The sequence below is a fragment of the Falco peregrinus genome, chromosome 8 (assembly GCF_023634155.1).
Source record: "Falco peregrinus isolate bFalPer1 chromosome 8, bFalPer1.pri, whole genome shotgun sequence".
In the NCBI taxonomy this organism is placed as follows: Eukaryota; Metazoa; Chordata; class Aves; order Falconiformes; family Falconidae; genus Falco; species Falco peregrinus.
In genome coordinates, this window is record NC_073728.1 from 25,898,689 (window position 1) to 25,912,894 (window position 14,206).

At 61.3% G+C, this 14,206-nt stretch overlaps 1 protein-coding gene across 2 annotated transcripts in view; it reads right to left on the minus strand.

The window, feature by feature from the left end:
• The window catches only part of ASIC4 (acid sensing ion channel subunit family member 4), a 65,189-nt gene that overhangs the window by 25,306 nt on the left and 25,677 nt on the right, over positions 1–14,206 (minus strand). Inside the window, exon 1 of one of the 2 annotated variants that reach the window (XM_005234328.3) lies at positions 3,410–5,093. The exons of the other annotated variant lie outside the window; for it this stretch is intronic. Within the exon in view, the coding sequence (XP_005234385.2) occupies positions 3,410–3,985 (576 nt within the window). The 5' untranslated portion in view covers positions 3,986–5,093. Of the gene's footprint in view, positions 1–3,409; positions 5,094–14,206 lie in introns of those variants that run through there. 2 annotated transcript variants of the gene reach the window in all.

Consider the following 14,206-nt stretch of genomic DNA (forward strand, 5'->3'; position numbering starts at 1 on the left):
CCTCCCTCATCCCCCAGACCCCTGAATACTCCAGCTGCCTGTTCCCCATCCCCAAAGCACTACTGACAGGGCTCTCCCCACAATGCCCACTGAGTTGGCCAGCACCGGCCTGGGGCTGTGGCCATAGCAGGGTGCCAGACATAGGCGTGAAGATGGGTGCGAGCCACCTGCGGCAGCTGAGCCTCAGCCCCGTGGGGACACTTCCCAACCTCCCGCTTAATGGCACGTAAAAAGCGCTATTGATTTCCCACACCGGCGCCGCACGCTTTTGCACCCTCGGCATCGCAGCTGCGCTCACCCAGGCAGAAGGGCTCTGCACCCGCCACCCTCGCCAAGGCATCAGGCACAGGGCAGCAGCAGGGGCAGCCCAGCCCCGCACCTCCCGGCAGAGCAGGGATCGGGGGGCTGCAGAGCATAGCATGGCACGGCTCGGGGGGCGGTGGAAGAGGCTTCGTCAGGGCTCCGACATGGACCTCCCGCAGCCGACACAGGGGGCACATTTGTCAGCAGGGTTGCAGGGGAACCTTGCTGCGACTCAGGGCTGTCCCTGCCGCCTGGGGAGATTTACAGCCCAGCCGGGCTTTATTACACGGAAGATGCTTACGCTGGGTTTTTTCCCCCCATAGTTTCTTAATTTGCTATCCCATAAAGAATGTGGATTTGTGACGTTAAATAGGGGAAGATCATTTACCACTCGCAGCTCTTACTTAAAGGATCCGCACAAGTTATTTATTGTGTGAGCACACAGGCTGCAAGCGGCAGCACACGGGGACACTCTCCAGCCTTGGTGTTGTTCCTGCTCCCAAACAGGCAGCAAGCTGGCCACAGCCCCACGGCTTGGCCACCCTCATGCTCTAAAACTCCAGCCTCTGGATGAAGTCCACCTCATGCCCAGAGGGAAAGTGCCCAGCACTCCTGCAAGCAGGCGGCAGGAAAAGCTCCTTCCTTTCTCCGGCATCCCTAGGAACATGACCTCTGCTCCAGGGGCTGCTCACCAGAGCTGAGCACCCTGGGACTCCAGGCCATTTGCCCCACTGGGATGTGCTGCAGTCTGGGAGCCCTCCATCACTGCTGGGACATGCTGTGACTCACATATCCGCCCGATATCCACCCACTGCAGCGGGGGTACAAAAGCTTTCCGAACATAAAAGCACACTTTAAGACCCACAACTGGGACCGATGAAGCCTGGAGCTCTCCACCGCATGTTTGCTGGGTGCAGGGCAGCCTAGGTGCCCCTGAGTCAGGGCCACAGCTGGGAGGCACGGGAGCACCCAAGCCCACACATCACAGCTGGGACTCACCCTGCCTGCCAAGCAGCTCGTGCTGCATTTCAGTCATTCTCAGGCAGCACAAGGGACCGATTCGGCTCAGGGAACGGGAGTAGGAGGCTCCAGCTGCAAACAGTGTGATGTCTCCACAAGTCCCACTGCTTCCTGGCAAGGCTCTGGGACATGGTATGCGTCAGAGAGAGGTCACATCTTCCCCCATCCCTCCCCATGCTCATGCCCTGCAGCGTCTCCTGTCCCAGGTTCATCCCTTTGCTCCAGGCAAGCCAGAGGTGATAGGGACACCCCTTTCTCCTGACAGCCCCTGATGCCACAAAGGCCAGGCTGGAGGGCTAAGTTGAGGGGGGGGAGGCTGTGGGAGCCCAGGGCCCCCCTTCCTTGTGCCACAGTCCAGGGGTCAGCTGGCGCTGACCACCCTCATGCCTGGAACCTGCTCCAGTGCAAGGTGCTGGCACACCAGAGCCTGTCTTCCTGGGCATCCCCAGGGCAGACACGCAAGCAGGAGGTAGGCAGGCCCGCTGGTCCTGCACAGCCACCCACTGAGAAACTGGGTCCCAGTGACTGTCCTGGCAGTCACCCTCTGCTGCCACACAGCATGGCGCATACCACAGACCATGTCCACGCTGCAGGAAGCTTGTACCCAGCTCCATCCGCCTGAGCTCTGCCCTGCCAGCCTTACAGCACAGCTCAGCACAAGCCAAATCCCACTGCCATGCCATGCCGCTGCCTGGCGCAAGGATGGACTGGCTGCCTCCCCCCCAAGCGAAAGCTGTGCAGGATCCCCCAAGAGGACCCCGGGGCTGGAGCTAGCGTGGCTGAGCTGTGTGCAGGACTGTCCAGCACCACAGCTCCCTGCTCCCAGCCCTGCTGAACTGCACTTCTCCCTGGCAAACTCAGGCAGCTGGCACAGAGCAGGCACAGAGCCCAGCAAAACCCCGGGAGGAATGGGACTGCCGCCCCCGACGCCCCCTGCTCCTTCCCACTCCGCTGCAGTGCCTCATGCCACCCCCCACCCCCCACCCCCCCGCACAGGGCAGCCCTCCCGGAGTGGCACTTTCCCAAGGGACAGCATCACCCGGCACAGCAAGCAGGCATTGTACTGATGGGCATGAAGTGAAACAGGACATGCTGCATCAGCCATTTCCAGCCCCACGAAGGCTCCTCTCCCCCCGCAGCATCCCGCACAGCCTGTGGCATCGCATCCCCCTCCCCGGCATGGAGCAGGCTCTGGCTGGCAGCACTGCTCCCGGGAGCGCATCAAGCCAGCCGAGCAGTAGCCCCTGGCAGCTGTAGGAGAGAGGCGGCTCATTTCCAGAGTCATTATGGTCTGAAAAGGGTCCCATCAGGTATTCCGCCCGTTCAGCACATTTATTTTCCCAAACCACAGCAGGGATTTGTGATTCCAGCCTCAATATTAGCAAGAGCTGCATGCTGGCGGCACCCGGGCCAGGAGCTCGCTGCCTGGGCAGGCGGGTGCTGCCGGGAGGAGGCCCTGCTGGCAAGTCCTGGGCAGCGAGTTGGTAGCCCCAGGCAGCCTCCCACTTGCCCAGCTGCAGCCATGCCTCCGGAGCAGAGCCACTCGGCATACGTGTGTGTGTGCCCAATGCATGTGCGATGTTGGCAACCTCCAGACTGATAGGCATCCCAGCATCAACCCCCCCAAATGCGGGAAGGCTCCCCTGTGTGCAAAGGGGTCTCTGCCCGTACCCCTCCACCACCAGACGCTCTCGCTGTGCAAAGCACCCTGCAACAGAGCACTTCAACCTAGAGAGAAGCACAGGCTGGAGCAGGGCTGCACACCACAGCTTTCTCCCTGCCCACAGCACACCCACCCAGGGGACCACTGAGCCCCGCTGTCCCCCTGCCATGGCTCCTGCCTGCGAGCCCCTCCGGCACAGACCTGCCGGCAGCCTGGTCCTGTGGTACAGAGCCCTGCCGAGAGCTCCCACGGAGGATTCTCTCTCTCTCCATGTGAAACTTGGAGGGAAACTCAAACAGAGAAAGATGCAAACTTCAGCAGCTGGAGCGAGCCAGGGAGCCCTGCCCCAGCAAGGCACAGCCAGGTGGGTGCCCCCTGCACCGGTAGGGGACCCCAGGGAAACTGAGCCAGGTGTGCACTCACCACAGTGAAATCATGGGATGAGCAGTTCTCGCCGCTGAAGTTGCAGCTCTTGAGCATGTCATCGAGCTGGTGGCCAGTGCGGTTGACGATGTCGGCCATGTCGGGGTCAGGGTAGAGCAGGTCCGTGGCCTTGTGGCCGTCCCGGTCCTTGGGGGGCAGCCCAGTCATGTTGGCCAAGTGGAAGATGTCAGCGTCGGTGAGCGCCGAGTGGCGGTAGCGGTTGATGTTGCAGATGGTGATGGCAGGGAAGACCATCTCGCGGATGGCCTCCTCGTCCAGGGCCATGACGTGGGGGTGCTCCAGGTAGAGCAGCGCTGACTTGGCCGCCTGGTAGAGGAAGAAGGCAAGCGAGGCCAGGAAGGCGAATGCCCAGAGGGTCTGGCGCACGCCCAGCCGCCCTGACCGGCAGATGTGTCCCAGGCCGTGCAGCGTGCTGGCGCTGGCAAAGGTGGCCAGGTCCCGGGAGCGGGGCCGGGCAGGCTCCTCGATCAGGCTCTCCTTATCCCCTTCTTCTTTCTCCTTCTGCTTCTCATCCTCTTCAGCAAATTTGATTTTACATACGATCTCAATCGGCATCTGCCCCGTGCAGCCGGCGTGCCCAGCCAGCGAGCTGCCCCCCGGCACGGGCACCGGCGGAAAGCCCGGCCAGGCACTGGGAGGGGGCTCGGGTCCCCCCCAAGCCCCAGCACGGCGCCAGGAGGGCCGAGCCGTCTCGGGAGGGAAGCGCAGCCCCTCTCAGCAGCTCCGAGCCGCCGCTTCCCTCTTGTCTCACTAGTCGATCGTCTCCTTGTGCCTTCGCTTATCAGCACAAATACAGCTGTCAAAAACCCCTCTCTCTCCTCGCCCTCGCTCTGTCTCTCTGCCTCTCTCCTTCGCTCCTCTCTGGTTAAGACCCCAGCAGATACAGGCAGCATTTAGGCATCATGTGCTAATAAAATCCAGGGAATACTTAATAATTCAAGACATGTCAACATTATTTCATCGTCAAATAAAGAGCGAGCGGCAGAGAAAAGAGGCAGTGTGAAGGGCCCGGCGCCTCCGGGGCAGGGAGCCGCGCTGCGCCCTCTCCCCAGCCCCGGCTCCGAAGTGCTGCCGGAGCCACTTGTTTGAATGGCTCGGGAGCTGCCGGAGCCGTGCCGAGCCGTGCCGTGCCGTGCCGTGCCGTGCCGTGCCGAGCCGAGCCGAGCCGAGCCGAGCCGAGCCGAGCCGAGCGGAACCCAGCTGTGCCGTCCGAGCGGAACCGAGCCGTGCCCTGCCGAGCCGCGTCGCTCCGTGCGATGCCGAGCCGCGCCGCGCCGCGCGACGCCGAGCCGTGCCGAGCCGTGCTGTGCCGTGCCGTGCCGAGGCGGGCGGGGCACGGAGCCTGCCCCCCGCCGCCGCCGCCGCGCTCGCCGCCTCGCCCCGCCGTGCCCCGCCGGCCCGTGTGCCCCGGGGCAGAGCGCGGCTCGGCTCGGCGCGGCGCGGCTCGGCGGGGGCGGGCAGCCTGCGGGCAGCTCGCCCAGCGGCCCCCTCCTGCTCGCCCGCCTGCGGACTCCTCCTGCCTCGGCGGCTCCCTGGCCGTTAACCGCCTCCCTGCCACGGCCCGCCGCGCCCCAAGTCGGCGAGCGCCCAGCACCGTCGGTCCCGGTCCCGGCCCCGGCCCCGGCTCCGCCAAGACCCGGCCGACAAGCCGCCGCCGGAGCGGGGCCGCGGACGTGGCGCCGGGGTTGCAGCTCCCCTCGCTCCCCACCACGCCCCCGGTGCCCCTTGGTGCCCCGGAGTCGGGAGGGCGGCAGCACCGCCACCCACCCCCGCGTCCGCCACCCCCTTCCCCGCGGCGCCGGCTGCGCGCCCGGGCTGGGCTCCCCCGGCCTCATTTCTGCCCCCCACCCTGCTCTGCTGCACGCTGGGCTACGCGTGTCCCCAGGGCAGCGCAGGAGAAGCCGGGGTCTCTGCAGGCAGAGAGCCGCTCTGTGAGATAGACTGAGCCAGGGTGACCCCCACCCGCTCCTGCCCTGCTGAGCCCCTGCCCCTCCTCGGGTCTGTCCCCGCTCCCCCCACGGCGCATTCGCCCCCCCCCCCCGCGCACAGACCCCACGCAGGACCCAGGTCCCGTGGCAGCCCTGCCCCGCACGCAGAGACAGCGTCCTGCTGCCCGGCACTGCCCACAGCAGCGCGGCTCAGCCCGCATTGCTCGGGGGGTCAGAGCTGTGACGAGGTTATGGGTTCGCCCTGCAGCACCAGAGCCACATGCTGCCTGGACCTGGGTGCTCCCCGTGCACAGCACCTTCTGCCAGCAAGTCATGGTCTCCCAGCTTCCTGCCTCAGTTTCCCAGCTGGTGATGGAGGGTTAGTTTTGATAGAAAGGCTGAGCCGGACCCCTCACCCCCAAGTCAAGCAACCCTCTGTGACCCTGCCTAGTGGCACAGCAGCAGGAGAAACAACTCCCTGCTTCCAGAGCGAGCCCAGCACCACACACACCCAGGAGATGTGGCTCTGCCGGGGAGGTGCGTGCCTGGCTGGGAAGCCAGGGTCCCCGGAGGACAAGTGATGAGACAGCTGCCCATGAGCTCTACAAGAGGCCTTGCCTCCCTCCAGGGACTGCGCCGCAGGTCAGCGTGACCTTCACTGTGCTGCCAATGCCAACGGCAAAGCTTTCCCCAGTCGTCCAGCAAGCACACACACATCTTCAATCTTCTCATCGATCTGTGCGTGGCACACATGTTCCTGCCTCTGTGCAGGTCAATACAGCATGATAGGCTGCCTCCGGCGGGGAGCACGCACAGCCCCAGCTGCCTGCTTTGCCCTGCCCGGTGGATGCAGTGTACACCAGACCTGCGTCCCCAGCTCGGAGAGGCACAGCAGGGAGCAGGCTGGGCAGGCGACCCAAGCATCACCGCCACCACTGGTGGCCCCGGCCATACAGCCACAAGCCCCAGGACGCTTCTGCAGGGCTGCTGGTGCTGCAAGGGGTGCTTAGCCCCACAAATACTGCTCGCACCAAGGGCCTGATCCAGCGGTGAGGAGGTGCAATGCAATGGCTGGGTTTGGGTCTCTGGTCTGCAGAGCTTTCTGTGGAGTGCCTGCCTGTGCTTCTCAGTGCTGTGGTGCTGAGGGCTGCAAGGGCACACATGATCTGCCAGGCAGGTCCCCCCCATAAATGCAGATCCTGAGGTACAGGGCAAACCAGGCTGTGTGAGGGTAAGATCAGCAGAAGCCATGTCCTCTGTGTGATGGACAGTCATGGCATGGGAGCAGGACTGTGTCTTGGCTCCCTGAATGGCCCTGGCCCCAACACCACAGACACCACAGACCCAGGCTCGCTCTGGGCATCTTCTGCTCCATTAACAACTGCCACCTGGGCTGGGGACACCTCTCAGCACCCTCCCCACAGCATGCATCCCCCCTCCTGTGCAGCCAAAGAGATGTGTTCCCTCCTTCCTCCTCCGCTGCCTCTCTTCACCTGCTGTGCCCTGGTTCTGCCTGGCCACCTGGCAAGGGCAGATGGGTGCTGGGGGCTCATCCCCTTGCAGTATGACCCAAAGCACGGGGCTGAAGCGCAGCCAGGCTGGGTTGGGATCAACTGTGCCCAAGTGAGTGGCACAAGCCCTGTCCCCAGCTGCGGCTGCAGGCCTCCTGCAAGCCATGGAGTAGGGAGGGCTGTGGCTTTGCAGCCAGGGAGCACCCAGGGAGAGAGCACGTCGGGGCAGATGCTGGGCTGGAGGGACAGGGAGTGGGGAAGCAGCATGGCTGGGAGGAGAGACAGCAGGGCTCAAGAACTGCTTTCTCCTGGGACCAGACAAGGCAGCGAGCACCAGCTGGGAATGGCCGGTGCTGCCACTTGGCAGCATGTCTGCAGCTCACAGTTGTTCACCGGAGTCTCCCACCTGTGGCTGAGCACAGCATGCCTGTGGAGGGGGGGCACAAGGCCATGAGGAGGGACTGTGCAGCATTCAGGGAGGCTTGTCTGCCCCTCCACCCAGCCATGAGCAGCTGCAGAGCCTGTGCCTGCTGATGCTACCACATCCAGCCCTTAGGTTTGATGCTAACAGCCAGGAGAAGCCTGATGCCCCAGGCTCCAGAGCACCAACTTCACTAGCCACCATGCAAGAAAGCCAACACGATGGGAGAGCCAGCCAAGGGCTCACCGGCAGATCAGGAAAGGAGCATCCCTCCTGCTCCCCCCTACACCCCCCAGCCTGGGGGGACGCTGAGTAGCAGGGGCTTGGCGCAGGGCCCACACGCTACGCTCAGATGATGGGGGAAGGCTGCGAGTGCTGGGGAAGGCAGGACTGGAATTCAAAATGATGTTGACAAATCGGAGAAATGGCCTGAAAACAATTAGATACAATTCAAAAGGACAAGCGCCAAGAGCTGGGCTGGGGCGGGAAGCAAATCTGCCCAGCGAGCGGAGGGCGAGCAGCAGGAGGGCAGGGCAGAGCCCCGGCTCAGCAGTGGGCAGCAGCACCAGCTTGTCCGAGTTTAACACCGACACTCCGGACAGTCCCAGGTGGATGAACAAAGCGTGCAGAGGGTTGGACCCCCCCAGGCAGGATGTGCTGTGCAGGTGCAGTTATCTGTGCATGCAGAAGCTGCATTTCCAGATGCCCAGAAGCCAGGCAGCTGTTTGGAAAAGCAGCCGAGAGCTAGGAAAAAACTGGAGAAGCCTCATTCATTTGGGATATGGGATCTGCCAGTTTAATATGGGATGTCTGGCTGCCCTGCAACTGCACTGAGCTCGGTGGAAAGGAGGACATTGCTCAGGGCTGCCTGAGAAGGAGCATCATTCACAAGGCATCTGAAGCACTTGCTGGCGGCAAGGCCTCAGTGGGAGCCCTGTGCCTCATCCAGGACCACACGTCAAGAAAAATGCAAATTAATTGGAAAGAGTCGAGAGGATGGCAATAACAGAGAGCAATGCTGGAGACCAGCTGGAGGCACTGGGGGTTTGGGCAAGAGCAAAGGAGGCTAAGAGGCTGCATCCATAGACAAAATAACTTCTGTGAGCACAGGAAGGGGGCTTTCTAGAGCACCAGACCCTGACACACTGTAGAAGACAGCAGGGGTCAGGTGGAGTCTCCATGTGGGAGAAGCTGTCCCACAGCCTGGAGGGGTGCCTGGTGGGACTGATGCTGCTGTGATGCCCTCCAGCACCCTCGTAATAATTCACCCCCTCCCCCAAGACACAGACACTGTCTCTGTTTCTATTCTTAGGCCTGTCTGGATGAGGGTTTGGTTGTGATTTTCTGACCACCAAGCTGATGGATTTACTCTTTGCTGTACCAGCACGCAACCTCCCACTGCACACCGGCACTGGCACTGTGCCACTGCAGTGAGCCCACCCTCCTGGCCACCCTGCGGGGCTGCGAGTCCTCAGGGACAGCACAAGGGGGTCAGCCCAGGGGACCGAGGGGTGCTGGGGCTGGGGCAGCCCAGGCGGATGAGGAACACTGGTGACAGGACAGTTACAGCCCTGGGTGGGCAGCAGGCATCTGCCCAAGGGGAGACCCCCAGCAGGCAGCCTCCATCTAATGCCCTGCTAGTCTGAGCTGTCCGGGACGTAGATCCTGCTTGCTGGTTGCTTCTGCCACCAACCCAAGCCATGAGCTGGCTGCTGCATCTTCTTCAACAGCTCCATACGCTCTGGAGCTGGTGCTGGCCGCAGCCCTGCACCCAGAGGGAAGTGGATCTGGGGCGATCATTAATTTTGATCTAATTGAAGGAAACGTGACCGTGGAGCCCAGCTGGCCACAGTGTTTGGCTCTGCCTCGCACTAGTTCGATCCTCCGAGACCCTTGCAAACACGTCAGCTTAACAAGCACAGCCTCCTCCAATGGCCTCCTCGGCATGCTGCCAGCGCCTGCCCGGCAGGTCAGGCTCCGTGGCGAGGGCGATGAGTACCTTGGCTGTGGGGAGATGTGGGATGACAAGATGTCCACTCCAATTACAGGAGAGCAGGGCTGGCAACGGTGTGATGAGCATGCTGGGCATCACCGCCTGCCATGGAGCTGGCTGTGGGATAGCCACAGGAGCGGTAATGCTGCCTGCACCCCACTTCACCAAAATCTCTGCACAACCTCCTGAGCCTGTGGGGAGCGGCGGGGCTGGGAAGGGCAGGAGGGGGCTGTATGCACCAGCGCAGGGAGCGGAGCCATTGTACAAACACTGTTACCAGCCGCGTGGTGCTGGGATGGGGAGGACAGCAGCTCTGGTGCCACACACCAGCCTCCCTGATGGTCCTAGTTCCCTGTCAGGCGGTGGCTGGGTTGGGCTGGGCTCCCCCACGTGTGGGGAGCTGCTCTCCAGTTTAGCCCACAGCAGCAGATGACACGTCTGCCAGGACCAGCAGATGCATCAACGATGCAGCACCCCATTAACACACTGACCCCATTTACGTAAACTACCCCCATTAAACACAATACCTTATTAAATGCTTTACCCCAATTAAGTGCAATACCTTAATTAATGCAACACCCCAATTAAGGACAACACTCCCATGCAATTTATTCCTTCATTAAGCGCAAAACCTCAATTACAAAGTCACTTTTGTAAGCTGTGTGCATGAGCTTGCACAAGGTGCTCTGTACACCTTTTACTGTTGCCAGAAAAATGCTGGGTTTATGCGGCTTTTGGGGTCCTGCCTCCAGGAATTTAAGGTGTGGGTTTCGGTAGGATCTGGGTGTAGGAGCATCCACCATGGCTGAGAGGACATTGTCTGCCCACATCAGAGCTGGATTAAATCCCATGGACTTTCAGTGGGATAATGGGACAGATCCCAGCCCAGTTCAAAGAAGAGAAGGGTCTGTGCTGGGCCCAGGTTGATTCCATGGTATTTAGCCCCAGGGAATGGCTGAGACTTTGCTGGTTGCCCTCCTGACTTCTTCCAGCCAAAGATGGTCAGCCATGCTCCCAGCCCAGCCAGCCCCTGCCCCCCTGCCCCTGGAGAGGCAGCAGGCAGCGACTACTGTGGCCTGCCCACCCCTGCCAGCAGCCCCCATTCCTGGTCTCCATCTGAGACAATCAACATGCCATGGACCTGCACCACCCTGGCTCTGCCGTGCTGAAAGCAAGAGGAGCAGCTGTGATCAGCATCCCCTATCCGTGTTCTGCTCTGACCCTCTCAGTACAAACCACCCCCAAACAGAGCCAGCCACTTGATTGCACCACACAAACATCCTCACTGAGAGAAAACACATCTAAAAGCCTCCCAAATCCATGGAGAAGAGCAAAGCAGAGCTCCCTTCCTAGCAAAATGTGCACATGTTTCAGCAGAGAGTGTTTAGCATCCCCAGGAGGATGCTCAGCCCAGCACCTATCTCCAGGCTCCGGGTCTGGTGGTGCTCGCTGGCCCATGACTGGCAGGAGGTCAGGCTCAGCTAATGCTGCCCTCCAGAACTGAGTGGAAGGAGTGGAGGAAACAGTCTCGCCACACTCAGAGCATCACCTGCGGCTGGAAAGGCAGTCGCAGATGTGCCCGGAGAGTGGCTGCGCGGCTGCAGGAGCACCGGCTCTGAGCACAGGGCACTGGGGTGAGCGTGGTCCCTCCTGCCCTCAGTGCTGTTAGGAAGGAGAAGGCATCCTGGGAGCCATCACTGCATCGTGCAGTCACTCATTTGGTTTTATAGCCTTTTATTGCTGCAGCTGGTTGATCTTCCCTGGTCTCTGCCATCCTGAGGAGGGCAGCCGGGCAGGCTGGCACGTGGACGCACTGTGCTGAGCAGCTCGGCAGTAGGGCACGTGCCTGGGGTGCCTCTGGGCTTGCACCACTAAAGCACCAGCACAGCAGGGAAACTGGTCTCAGCACCTTGCTGGGACAGTCCCCAGTGCTATCCACAGGCCCTTTACCTGCAGCATGAGCCCCCCCACCCCCCGCTTATTACCTGGCTGGTGGTTTATAAAACTTTAAAGCTAATGGTGTAATAAACTCCAATAATGATATTGCAGCTGCACCAGGGCACCCTGGGATGAATACATTATAGGAGCTGCAGCAGTTAGGCAGGCAGGGCAGCATCAGGGCTGGGAGATGCTCTAGCCAGCACTGCAGGAGATGGTCAAGGCTCCCCTGGCCCCACTGTGAGCAGGGCACCCCCTGTTTCACTCCCTCCTAAACAACAACCAAGTAAAGACAACTGGACGAAGGGCAGCCCACCTTGGCCACAGTCCTCCCTGATCATAAGCCAGGCCCGGAGACCTCCAGGAATTGGGGGGAGCATGACACCCTAAAGCAGCCTACCAGCAGTTTCTGACTCATAGTCAAGGGCTGCTTAAATGGATGAACTGGGCTGAGCCTGGGGGACCACCATGGTTCCAGTGGTGGGAGGCCCCCACAGCACTGGACTCCCTGCTGGGATGAGTCTTGGCCACCGTGTGTAGCCCTCAAGCGTCAGCTGGGCATCCCTGTCCTGTCTCGACAGCGCCAGCCCAGGTGCACACTGTCAAGGCTGGCGTGCCAGCGTGCACAGCTGCATGCATGGGTAGGGGTGTTTCTGAACACACCTATATGGGCACATCTGGGAGGGCATCTCATAGCCAAAGGGACATGCCCAGAGCTGTGCCACACTGGAGGGGCAGGGTGCAGCTGGGTGCAGCCTTGCTGTGGCACACAGAGAGCATGAGAACCCATCCCACGCCTCACAGCCCTGACCCTGCACCAGGGAGCAGGTCTCTTCTGCACTGGCATGGGAGCAGAAGGGTGATGGATGCTGCAGGGCTGGAGCCTGGCACAGCAGTGGCAGGGAGCCCATCACCAGGCTTTTTAGGCAGCTCTAGAGAGGTGCAACTTGTGAGTAGCCCCAGTGCAGGGCACAGGTAATGCTGGCACTCCAGCAACACCCACACTGGGCAGCAGGGCTGGTGCCCACCACTGCAGCTCCTCTGTCTTGGCCCTGGCCCCAGGGGATGCAAGAAGAGGGCTGGGAGTGTGCCCAGGCAGCAGAGCATGCAGATCCGCTCTTCGTGCTCTGGGAGACATCACTCAGCTGCTCCCTCATGCTCAGCTGTGCCCACAGGCCCTGTCCTGCCCTGTCCCCTGCAGCCACTGGCACCTGTGCCTGGGCTGTGCCCGGTGGCTCCCTCCTGCCCCGGACTGCTCCTTCTGCCCCATCTGCAGTGCTTCTCCCAGGCAGCTCCTGCCTTCTGCTTGCCTTTCCTAAAAACAACAGAGCCATAAACTGCCAGCAGAGCTGCCTCAGCGCAGCAATAGGGCTGAGGTTTTAAATGCACCCAAGTCAGAAGATTGGAAGTTATGGGTCCCCGAGCAGCTGTAGCTCAGCCGCATGGTGCCCATGATGGCCCTGCATGCACAGCCGCCGCGCCGCGGGCAAGGGGCAGAGTTAGTGTTACCATGGGAACCATCGCTCCCCATTTCCTGACATCTGTGTGATTAAAACCTCAACCTTAATGCCGTGGCCCCACCAACGGCATGTGTGACAGGGGCATCCTACCTACCATCCCCGAGCTGCCAGGTGAAGGGGCTGGGAGCCAAGCCCAGGACTGCCCCTGCCTCAGCGGCTGGCAGAGAGGCAGTGGCTGGACCAGGTCGGGCCGGGGGGGAGCAAGAATTCAGAGGAGACCGTAGGGAAGTCCCAATGTCAGCTCCACAGCTCAGCTCCTGGAGCTGGGATCCAGCCTGGTGGCGGGCCCCCGGGCTGCGTGTGCTGAGGGCACGGCACGCAGCTGGCCAGCAAGCATATCAAATCAATCAGCCCCAGCATGGGCCACGAGCACTGACAGCAAGGCGGGTACCGCCTGCTGCGGAGCACATGGCTAACATCAAACACGCCACAGAGCTGGGTGCCTTCAGCACCCCGTGTGCTTCAAACCCCCAGCATACCACTGGCACCAAGAGTGGAACTTGCTGGGCTTCATCCTGGGCATGCTGAGAATAGGGAAAGCATCTGACCGCCGAGCATCCTGGAAGCATCGACCCCAAATGTGAGCTGGGCCATTGCAAATACGACACCTTCAGGCACCGAGTGCCAGCTCCCTGCAAACGGGCAGCTGACACCAAGTGCTGAGGGCACCACCGGTGCCACGTGCACCACAGGCACTGAAAACTGTGCTGTGAACATGGGATGCATGGCAGGCTGTGGGTGCTGAGTGTGCTGCAGAGCGAGCTTCAGCAGGGAAAGCACAGACTGATAGCACTGCTAATGCGAGAGCCAGCAATAGCAGTATGCACAGAGCATGCTGCCACTCCAAGGTGGGCTGGCATCTAGCACCAAGCACAGGCTAAATAGCAGAAACACCACCAACACTGTGCAGGAAGCTTTGTAAATAGCAAAAGCGTCAGGAAGCTTGTACCTATCACACCATGGGCTGTGATCACAAGGCACACAAGAAATGGGCAGCGCGTTAGGCACTGGGGGCTGGATGCAGGGCAAGTGGCAAGTATGCACACCTGCAGGAGCAAGCAGGGAGCGCATGGACAGCGGGAGCATGCTGCGGGTGCCGCAGGCTGAGCCCACTGCAAGCGCTGCATGCAGCACTGGCACTGAGCGCCATCCACAGTGCCAGGAGTCTGCTGTGAACACTGATCACAACACAGGAACCAAAACACCGAGCACAGCACAGAGAGTAGGCCAGTGCAAGCACTGACTACGCCACAAGTGCCAAGTCTAACAGGCGCTGGGCACACCTTGAATATGAAACGCTGCCTGCAGAGATTGTTCGGTGCTTGGCAAACATGAAACCGCAGCTGCCACCAAATGCTGAAGGTGCTGCAAACATCAGCGGCGGCCGGTCCCACACACCAAGCACACCATGTGTGCTGAGAGCTGCTGCCACTGAGTGCGAGTGCTGAGCAAATAACAATGATGC